Source organism: Apteryx rowi, unplaced genomic scaffold, assembly GCF_003343035.1.
Source record: "Apteryx rowi isolate R43461 unplaced genomic scaffold, aptRow1 scaffold_6, whole genome shotgun sequence".
Taxonomy (NCBI): domain Eukaryota; kingdom Metazoa; phylum Chordata; class Aves; order Apterygiformes; family Apterygidae; genus Apteryx; species Apteryx rowi.
The window spans coordinates 5249196-5260589 of NW_020450871.1; the positions used below are offsets into that span (position 1 = coordinate 5249196).

Here is an 11394-nt window from a genome sequence, read left to right on the forward strand (position 1 = left end):
ATAAAGGAATATATTTTACAATCAAAGCAACTGTGTGGTGGTGGCTAGAATATGCACCCTTCCAAAAGASAAGCGCAGAATGTGTGACAGCGTATTTATCCCTGTTTCCAGGTGAGATAGCGTTATTGCTCAATCGGCCCCGGGCTGCTACAGTGGTGGCGCGTGGACCCCTGAAGTGTGTAAAGCTAGATCGTCCCCGCTTTGAACGAGTGCTCGGTCCTTGTTCTGAAATCCTCAAGAGAAACATTCAGAGATACAACAGTTTCATTTCGCTCACTGTCTAAATGATTCCTTTTGGAAAGCTGCCTTTGTGTGACCTTGTGCACTTGAATTTGCGCTGTGCAGCTCCATAGCTTTATAAAGAAAAAAAAAGTGTGCATTTTACGTGTATTTTTCTGTTTATGTCATGCACTGGATGTCAGTTCAAATCTTATGTATCATTTAAGCAGGAAGACAACTGTTTGGATAAGACTAGCTTTGGGGAACTGTTCACGGAAGATTAGGCTTTTGGCTTGCAGGCAAGATTTTTACCTATTGCTGGATCAAATGGCTTAAACTGCATTTTTAACTATTTAAAATGCATATGAATTTCTGTTTCCTCATTATTTTACACCTSTCTTTAAAGTTGGTCTTATTCACCTTTTGTCAAGCTCCTTTGATAATGTCCCTCTGCCTGTCACTTTTAAAAGACTTTTCATTGGTTGTGGACTGGAGGTTTCTGAAATCCCACACGGTAAGTGACAGTTGCATGGTTTAAGAGGGAAGGTTAGAGGAAGGTTTTGATCATTCCAGTATGCCAAGGAGAAGTAAAACTTTGGGTCATTTTGTTTGTGGCTTAGATGCAGGGGGCCATATTCCTCCGTGTTACAAGCCCGTCCAGGTTGGCTTTGTGACACTGAGGATATACTAAGCCAAACAGCCTGCTCCAGTTCAGTCTTCTAGGAGAAGATTTCAAGGGACAGTGTTTTTTAAGAATTTTAATGGAGCCTTAAAGACCCTAAGTTCTTTGTCTTCAGCTTTTTTGAATGAGAGTCTGCATTAGATCCCTTAAAAGTCATTGGGAACTTTCCACTGAATTAAGTGGGCTTTAAGGCAKATTTTTCTGCACCAGGGTGTCTTCAACCACTTCTCTGAATATTAAATRAAATGCTGAAGAGATGGTGCCAGACGCACATCAGAGGCATCAACAGCAGTTTGATGGGACCCTTTTTGCAAAGGTCCATTTAATTAAATTTATATGCCTTTGTTTTTGTACGTGACCAGGATTTTCTGAAAGCCAAATATATGCTTCAGAATGATGTCCCTCTTCCAAAAGACATGAGTTGCATAAGAAAAAGTACCAGGATCTTGCAACGAATTCCTAGTGCCTAGGCTCCTCCATGTGTGTGCACTCGTGTTGACATTTGTTGCTGCCCTATGGAGACAGCGGGCTCCTCTTCCATGGAGCTTTTTGCAGGTCCAGGCTTCACTCTGTTGTGCAGCCCTCAAGGATAGGATCTTTTTGATTATTCTTGGGGGAAGCTTTTCCTTTGAAGGAAAACTTCTCCTTGCTAACAGCAGCAAAACTCTGCATCTCAGCTACCCTAAATAGCACTGCCCACTTCTCATTTGTGGCAAAACTGTATTTCTTTTTTATGATAGCATTCTTCTGTCTGAATAAATAAGAACTTTCCATACCTTTTACATGCCAAAGTTATGTAATGAAATAAGGCAGCAATCTTCTGTTTGAAACTAGAGGTGTAAAGTTAAGAACATGGCTAAAATAACTCATGCTGACATGTAATGTGCTCTCTTCCTTGGAAGTAACAAAAACTGTCTTGGGACTTTGCTATTGACTCCCACCAAGAAGGCTCTTGGGTCCCAATATTCTAGTACCTGCCCAGGAGAGCRATCTTTACAGAGCTAACTGCTTCTCAGCTGCAGAATCCAAGTCCTCTCATCACTTCAAGCTGCTTAATTTATTTCAGCATATTTTCAGTGGTCCTACCAATGTATATTAATTGCTACTATTTATTATGATTATGTTATGCTTCTTGCATGTGTTATTAAATATGGACATTCACATTTTTCAACCTTGCAATTTTATGACAAACATTCATATAGGCACCCCCCCCATTATATRTATATAYACATATCTATATGTGTGTGTATATATATATATAATGTCTATGCATTTGCAGAACTCATGATTTGCTTCACTGTTTTTGTATTCTCTTGTGCATTTAAAAAAAACTTTTAAAGTTACAAGTCACTCATGTATGCTATTTTACCTATTGCATTTCTGTTGCTGTATTGGTAAAAACTTGCAAGTGTTTGGCATAATATACAAGAAACATTTTATTGTTGAACACCAAGTAAACCTCACTGTTTAGAAAGTTACTTGGGCACACACAGAGAACAAATTCTTTGCTATAAACCTTTATAGATCATGGAAAATACCTTTGAATTATGGTTCTGTTATAAGCAATCTCAAGAGAAGTATAACCATTTAACACCAGGATTCCGATGCTTGAAGTGGAACAAAATGATATTCTATGACAATTTAAAGATAATTGTAATATTTGCAGTGGATGATGGGACAGAATTACAGTATGAATAAAATTCTTCTACATTATATGTTGCAGTTGTGGGTTTATTAATAGTGGAAGTCTGTATGAATAGAAGTCATGTTCTATTTAAAATCTGCATRTCATAAAAAGTTTGAACTCTGTTGAAAATAATCAGATGCAAAGGGACAAAAAATAGGCCAAGAATCCTAGTGCTATATATAGTAATGGAAACCAATCTGTTTGTCTGAAGAATTAGCATGGAGAAAGAAATTCGTGTGTTTAAATGTAACTATATATGTCTATATAAAGAAACAGGGGTTCAAGGTGTCTCTAGGATCTTCATGTTATTGTTTCAAAGTCAGTTTAGCCAGGAATTTAAGCACATGGGGAACATGAAGTATTTGAGCTGTCTCACTGATTTTAGGAACCCTGGGCAGAGCTTTGAAACCCGCAGGACTACTGATGCAGTCTGTCGCATAGATAGCTGGCAGAGCAGGGAAGGACAGGCTCGCTCTTCCTCAAAGGCAAATGCTGTTCCCTTTTTGCCCAGTGCCGTGCACAAAGCCCAGGGCCCCATCCGCCCTGGGSATTTGTCCCAGTCCTTCCTCTCGACGTTCGGCTGTGTGTACCTTTTTAGAGGTGTAGCTTCCTCAGGACTGAAACCCAAAGCCAGCTCTGGCGCCAGTGGACTTCTGGCAAGCARATGGCTGCAATTTACTGTGTCGCTGCCACGGCTTGTGTTGGTGCAATGGGCTGGCCAACAAGAACTAAATTCAGGACAAACTTCTCAGTGACGACAAGGCCTCTCAAGGAACCRCTTGTGTATCGTGCATCTGGACGAACCAGGATTGACAGGCCGGAGGAGTATGACTTCTGGCTGAGAGAGAGGTTTTTAGTGTGTCATTAGTGCCGCACACCGCCTGTGGTGTCAACTGGAGCTCTGGGTGGCCACAGGAGGAGTCACGCAGTGGTCCCAGCTTGCCTCCGGTGCCTGAGCCGTTGCCCCAGGCAGCATGTGGGGCCTGTGGCTCACGCCATGCGGCTTCTCCGCGGTGGCCCCACACAGGACTCTTGGGCGGCTCCCTGCGTCTCAGGGAGATGCAGTTTTCCAGCTTTCCATTTCTGGAGTGTGTTATTTTTCCCCCTTCGCTATGATTCAGGCGGGAAAGACTCATCTTTCCTGAGAATTACTCACATTATGTAGTAATCAAAAGTGACCACTCTCTCTGAGGTCCTTCCAGAAGGACATTACCAGCCCACATTCGCCAGAAGAAGTGCATCTTGCCACTCCTCATTGTCATTCTTTTTTTGGTTGGTTTTAATTGTATCACAGCCATTTCAGGACTCCAGGACAAAAGTAAAGACTTTTTTTTTAATAGCAACTAATTGTACCTTTAGAGTTTTTTTACAGGACCCATATGGCTGACCATGCTTTAGGGTGTGGAGCAGCTCACTGTAAGAAGTCTTAAACATTCCTACTGCTTTGTGGCAATGGGTTCCTAAAGCTGAATCATCCCTTTGAATCCTCAGTCCTCAAGCAAGCACAGTCTAACACCGTGTTACCCATTCATGTGTTAGGGGGAGCCAAGATCTGCTTAAAAGAATAAAATAACTCCAAGGCATGTTGGCTGGTTTGGCTGTTGGTTGCTTTTGTTTTTCTTGCAGCAAGTGGCCTTGCTTCAGAAGTGGAGTCACCTCGCTAAGGGTGAAATTCCCTCTGCTGTGAAGGTTGCACAAGGTCTGTGCATCACATTCAGTTTTGAAGTCTTCAGTGGTGCATAAATCCTTTCAGTGACCCATTTATAGAGGAGATCAGGTTTGTTCTGTTTGTTCACCTTTCTGTGTAGCAGCAGAGAGAGAGAATATTATCTTGTGCAGAGGCAAAACCATGATGATCACATTAAAAAGAGCCTGAGATCTTACTGCCTTCTGTTTATTGCAGTGCTATATGAATATACAGTCGCTGCAACTGCCGTATTGTCCTGAAGGACTGTTGTGGGTGGATGGAAGTTAGCAGGGTAGGAAGACAATTATTTATTGTTACGCCATTGACCCAAAGAGCATTAATTGGTTTGAAAGATCACACTTTATATTTCAGAGACCAGCTTATCTGCTGAGAAGTATCTCCTCTTACATGCCCAGACATGTCYTTTTTTAAATTTGTTTTTAATGATATAGCAACTCTGACTGTATCTTATTTCCCCCTTCTTCAAATGCACACGCTTGCTCAGACACTCACAGGGATGTYTCCACAGCCAGAGTAACTTCTTTAGGTCCTAGTTCCCTCTGGGGAAGGAGAAGGTATTTAGGTACCAGTGTATGTGCAGCCTTGAAACTATGGGAAGGCATCGGCTTGAATGCTCCTCCTCCAGGGCGTTTCTGTGGCCCTTGGCTGTTCAGCAGGGTTTGATCCGGGATGCAGCATTTACACAACAAGCTGGCCTTCTCTCAGGAAAAGCTGCCTGGCCGAAGGGGCTGGCGCCTGCAGCCATCTGGTATTTTTGGGAAGGCTGAGGATGTTTTGTGCTTGATCAAACTCCAGTACCGGAGTGATTCGCCTGATATCTAAAAATCTGGATTCAGCTTTTAGAAAAGAAGCCGCACTTTGCCTAGGAAAGCAAAGCGGCATGAGTGGCTCCTTGGACATACGCTGACTCCTGTCTCAGGACTGCTTGGGTAACCATCTGAGGGCTTCAGTCCCTTCTGGCTGTGCTTTAATCTTTGTTTTCACGTTGTTCTCTGCAAAAAGTAGTGCGCAGAATCTCTGCTGCATAGACACACGTGTCCCCCTGCTCCTGTGCCTTTGCAAGTTAAAATGTCTAGAGTTCTCTTTAAAAAGTCACGAGTTTTCACGGAGGAAAAAAATAATCATTTAACTCAAGAAGACTGCTCCTATTCCAGTATAAACTGTCTCCAAACATGGAACAACATCGTGCCATTTGGTTCCATGGGCCAGCAGTGCTGAATGAATTGGCAGATGCTGCTCTTCTACATGATCGCTAGTAGCCAGGCTGTTAGAACAGTGCTGCTCTTTATTTCAGTTTTGGTTCAGTTTGAAGAGACCTGATTTGCCAAAAAAAGTGCCCCTAGCCGAAGCTCCTGCCCCCGATCTGATTAACTGGAGCCTGGCGTTGTAGGGAATTGCTGGGTGCGTTCACCCAGCCCTCGGTGGGTGCTGACAGTCTCCACTCGGCTTTTGCAAGGACTCACAGTTGGACACACAACATATAGACTGATGATGAGGTAGAGATTTTCTCACCACTGCCTGCTGTTACTGGTTCTATGGATGTTCATACTGCTGGCTCTAGGGAAATCAAGCCTTTCTGGGAAGTGGCTACTCCCTATCCTCTTTATACAGAAAATGTATTGTTATTATTTGAAAGCACTTTTGTATTGCTCTTAGACTACAAGTATGGCGATTGTTCAATTAGAAGACATCATGGTGCATAGCAGTGAAATACGACGTACAGTACCATGCAGTATGTATTTTCCAGATAAACTGTGAAAATGGTGAAATGGATCTGCAAAGTGTGGGCACAATAGCTGCTTTACATTCCTTCATATGTGTGGAATTTATACGCGCCACAGAGTGACTCTGTTTTGTTACCATGTGTTTAAGATAATCTGATGATTAGTTGTATTTCTGGCAGTTTTCGTTTTCTCACTTGTATCTGTGGTCCAAGCACAAAGTAGCAGAGACTTCGGATCGAACACGGCTATGAATTAGTGCTGGCTAAGCCCTCCCACAATTTATTTCCACTACGACACAGAGAGAGAACAGACTTAACAGTTGAAAAACACAAGAGATTCTTTCTCCTTCTCATCCCGGGGCAGCTCAAGCAATTTGCCAGCTAGAAGTATTTGGCTGCCTTTGCAGACTGTGGATCATTCGATCGAGACTTTCCAGCCCGAGGTATAGCTGCGCCGGACCCCCTCGCCCTGCAACCTGCAGCCCGAAACGCGCAGCAGCGGTGCAGCGCRGAGCCTCGCCGTGCGCCGCGGCTCGCGGGTCAGCTCGCGTAACGACGACGGCAAGCGTCGCTGCCAAAAAACAGCCCGCATCTGCTGCGCGCCGACTCCTGCGTATATTGAAAAGTCCCGTAATCAGGAGGAGGGAGTCAGGTCCTCGTGCGCGGTTTGTATTGATCTTGGCGAGGCCGACGGAGCTAGCTGGGAAAGCAATAGAGCTGCTCCCGTGCCTGGCAAGCCTGCGAGTTACTGCTAACAGCCACCGGCAGCGTCACACGCTCTGCTCCGCCTGCCGTGAGCGCTCAGATGTGTCCAGCACATGTTACGATGGGCCAGTGTGGGACAAATTACCGTGAGATGGCAGGATGGYTCATGTCCTTGACACGTATCCAGTAAAGCATCACACCCTCTCCTATTGCCTGCGTTGCTGGCTCCTGGCCCAGGATTTAGCTTTTAATGAAGTAAGAGAAATACAGAATTAACTGAGGAGGGCTTTTTAAAACTTGCAGTTTAAGGGGGCAGGAGAAGGTACCAAAGTCGCCAGCGGTTCCCAAGGAGCATGAGAACGAGCCCAACAAAGGCGCTCTTGTACGAGCGAGGAGATGCCGCAGAACCTGTGTCTGGATGAAAGCTGCCCTATCAAAATAGCCATAAACAAACCCGCCTCCTCGGCTACAGAAAAGCTGTTGTGCCAGGAGCATATTAAATTGTATATGCTTTTTCTCAAGGCAAAAGAATTGCAGCAGTGACGGCAGCTGTGTGTGCTGGAGCTGAGCCACTGTGTTCAGCTAATGAAGGCCTTGCTGAGGACGGGGTGGGGGAAGGACTGCAGATGAATGTATTATTCAGAGAGACCCACACTGAAATGATCTACCGGCACTTGGGATATGCGGTAGGAAAAAAAAAAGTGATTGCCCAGTCGCCGAAAGCTAATGCCTTTGCCAGAGGGCAGCGCAGGTGATGGGCCGCGTCGCTTCCCACGCTGGAAGCGGCAGCCCGGTGGCTGTTGCCGGCTGCGGGGTGAAGCACGGTGCCTTCTTCCTTCTGCACGTTTCCCCGTTCAGTYGAAACCTCTCGCAGCAGAGCTGGGCTGCGGCCGAGGGGTCTGTGCTGCCCAGCGCGGGCGCAGCGCGCRGGCTCCCCACGAGCAGCCCCTGGCCGCAGCGAGCAGCCGGGGAGACGCGGGGCAACCCGGTCCTCCGTGACGCCGAGTTGTGCTGACAGCTGCCTGTCTGGTCACGGACGTCGTGGGTGAGTAGGAAAAAAGCGGCCTCCTTCACGCCGAGAGGACGGTCTGGGCCCGTTTCTCCGCAGGCGAGGTGGCCGGCTGCCGGGCCCTGGGGGGAAGGTGCAGCCGCTTTGGGGTTCAGCGAGCGCCGCCCGGCAGCCGCCCCTTGGCCTCCGCAGCGCCCCGCGCCGGGGCTCCGGAGGGATCGCCCTGCCCTCCGCAACCCTCCGGATGTGGGCACGTCGTGAACAACAGCGGAACAGGATTTCATCTCCGTTCACACTGTCTCAGCCACCTGTGAAATGAATCTCGCTACCGGCGTTAGGAGCTCGTTGCTTGGCTGGGCGGAGGGTCTTTGAGTTTCCTTTCTGCCCACACTTTCCTCCCAACTCCCTGGACTGTGAAAGGTCCAAGCCTGAACGCTGCAGCCCCTGCACAGAGCAGACACATACGTAGCACCCCTGGGAGCCCGGCTCAGCCGGAGACCTTCTTGAGCATGGTGGGCATCTAAAATCTTTTTCCCCCTTGTGTCATAATTTCTCTGTAAGCAACGTTGAGTTGTGGGTAAAGAGTATGGGATAATTTCCCATTCATCCCCAAATTTAGAAACTTCAAGAAGAGTACGGTGCTTTCCTTATTAACTCAGGAGCGTGCAGCTCACATAGACCTTCCATAGGAGGGAGCAAAATAGAATAGAATAAATTCCGAAAGGACAATTTCTGTGAAAACACCTTCCAGGTGCCTCATCAAAGATCGGTTATCCTCAGGCCATGTAGTTCAAACGCTGCAGCCAGGAGACGGGATGGAAGAGCCTGACACACATTTCAGATTAAACTCAGTCACTGCAGCTGTCCCATTCTTCAAGGCAGAAGAGGAAATTTATGGCTCTCGTGCAATGCGAGCAATGTCCTGTGAGTGCCCACAAGGTAAATGCCCTTTTGTGTCTGAATCCATTCTATATTTGAAGTCATCGTGCGTGTCGGGCTAACATGATTCAGTGAAAGAAAACCCATTTTGGTTGCTTTTTAAGCAGATTACAGCAGATTAGCTGACTAATCTATATGGAATCCTCTCTCCAACAATTTCAAACTGTAAACAAATCCAGCCACTTTTATACTGTGGATAAATAGTGACTATGGATTAGATTAAGATTAGCTTCAAATGATATTTGCAACAATGGTTTTATTTTGCGATTTACTGCCTTTAGTAATGTAAAACCTTTTGAAAGAAACATACCTTSAACAAGGCACGAATTTCAGGCAGATCAGCTGTACAATAGTGTGTAACAGAGTATGTGCACAAACGGAAATTAAATACTTTATTGCCTAGAGAGGAAGGAGGCTGCTGGTAAGATACTAGCTACCAGTACAGAATACAACGGACGGATCATCACAGCATGGCAGTAAAAGCTTCCCCAAAAGGTCTGACTGAATGTTAGTACCTTAYGGCTGTTATTCACAGTTGGTTTCTTAGGTGCGGAAAAACCTGTATAAAGTTTGCAAGCGATGGGCATTGGATGGATGCTGTTTAATATTCTGAGTTTTCACCTGCTGAGGATGTTCAGCGTGAGTGGAGTTGTCCCTGCCTGTGACCAAGTGACTCCTAAGAGGGGAGGCAGCCTTCGTAACCAGGCGGTTCGTCTTCCGAAGATCTGGGGTTTTCGTCCTATTTCCAGCTGTACGGGGAAACCTGAGATGCGCCAGAGCAACGCTCAAGACCCCATCGCTGACCCCAGCGAGATCCCTGCGAGCCCAGTAACTCGGCTACGTGAAAACTCCTACATTTGGTTCCCGAATTTAAAACGTAAGCAGGGAGGTGAGGATGGGAGTCCCTGGTACGATCAGGGAGCTGGGCAGCGGAGGCACCTAAAAGGTCCAAGAGGAAAGGCGCCGTGGGGCGCCGCGGGCGCGGGGCGGCGGGAGCAGAGGGGCTGCAGCCCCTCGGGGTGTAAAGCTCGGCCCTTCGGAAGCCAACGAGCCAACGGCCGCTTTTTGAGGCAGCACCTCCAAAGGGCAGCGCCGGCTGTGTGCGGCAGCACATCCCGCTCCGAATGCCCCGCGCAGCCGGCACCGGCCCTCGGGCCCCGGTTCCCAGGCCGGTCCGCGCTGGCACCGCCGTGCCGCGGCGAGCAAAGCCGCCCTCGCACRCCTCTGGATGGGACGCGGGCGGTGTTGTGTCTACCCAGCTAGCACAGGAATGCTCAGTTTACAAGACAACGGCTTTTTAGGAAGCCAGAAAGAAGTTAAACAGCCTTTCCAGATGGAAGATTGTCCCTTTCCACCCTTTGTATAATTAGGGTAGCTTCGCTCTCCTATAAAGAGACGATCTGTTTAATATAAGCGGTTTCCACAGTCTTCGCAAACGAGTATCCGAGAACTGGCTTCTGATGTGGTGTATGTTCTTTTTGATAGATTTGGGTTATGGGAATGCTGGTTACACAGGCAGGGAGTGATTCATGCTGAAACCATCCGGCTGCCATCTGATCCACGCTGTCRACCCAAAGGTAGAGCAGGCTGCTGCCTGTGCTGTGTTAGTGCTCCCAGTCTCAGCTGGTCAGTGCTAAGTTAAAACTGCAGAAAAATTACTACAACACAGAAAAGGAAAAGGCTGCATTTTACAGGAGAGGTAATTCTTACCAGAACAACCTTTACATAGCGAGCCGTTGTTTTTTTTACAGTGATGTCTCGAGACCTCACCCCGAAGTGCTCTGTGTAAGGAGCTGTACCAGCACCTTAGAAAAAGCAGGTCTCCGTGAAGTGCGTCTGGTCTGTATTTGATGAGAACAGAGCAGCACAGACAGTAACTGGCTGCTCTGTGTTTATTGCTCAGCTTGGAACTGCCTTGAAAAAATCCCATCCTTCCTGCCCTGACTTCAATTTTGTCTTGATAGTGCTTGCAGGACGAAGCCCTTGAACATTTACAGATGGGGGAAAGAAGTATGGGGAGAAATATCATTCTCCCCTACGTTTTTTCCCTCTGGTCAGGCATTTTGAAGTCCTGTTGGCATTTGAAGATCCCGAAATCAAGCAAAAGGGTTCTGAAACCGCCAGGAAAAATCTGAAAAGGGAGCTGCTCTGAAGGAAAGGATCACCGTCCTCAGGCTCAGATGCGGTGCCTGGTGTCCGTGTCCCACCAGGGCAGCTGCATTGCGGAGGGAGGAGAAATGTCCTGTGTCCAGCACGGCAAAGCAATGCCGCGCAACGGAGCAAGCGCCCGTGACGTGGCTGGCCGAGCTTGGGCCTCGCCACCGCAGAGGCTGAGAAACCTTTGAGAGTGAGGAGGTGGGTGCTGCAAGGTGCCCTGCGGCACGTGTCCGCACTGACACTTGTCCTGGGGCAGGCGAGGTGGGATTCTCCTCCTCAGAGTAAGCGCGTTCCCCTTGGGCTTTCAAAACTTCTCCAGGACCTCTGTGAGAGCAGGGTTAGGCTGCGAGCCAAGAGCTTCGCTGCAGCACATACCTTTGCTGCCATGTAATAAGCAGAAGACTCAAGGCTGCTTTTTTGCTTGCAGGTTTTTCCCCCTCTGTTGCTCCTATTTCTACCATGCATAAAACCAGAAGGACACTTGACGTGTCCCCTTTTATATCAAATTTGTAGTAGAGTTATGGGGGTTCCTTGGCCGTTTAATTTGAGTTTATTATTGTCAAAA

The 11394-nt window shown here is 47.3% G+C and overlaps 1 protein-coding gene across 1 annotated transcript in view; it reads left to right on the forward strand.

Moving 5' to 3' along the window:
- Window positions 1-2614, forward strand: part of PRKAR1B (protein kinase cAMP-dependent type I regulatory subunit beta) — a 108394-nt gene extending 105780 nt beyond the window's left edge. Inside the window, exon 11 of the mRNA XM_026083104.1 lies at window positions 112-2614. Within this exon, the coding sequence (XP_025938889.1) occupies window positions 112-284 (173 nt within the window). The 3' untranslated portion in view covers window positions 285-2614. The remainder of the gene's footprint in view (window positions 1-111) is intronic.
- The last annotated feature ends 8780 nt before the right edge of the window (window positions 2615-11394 follow it).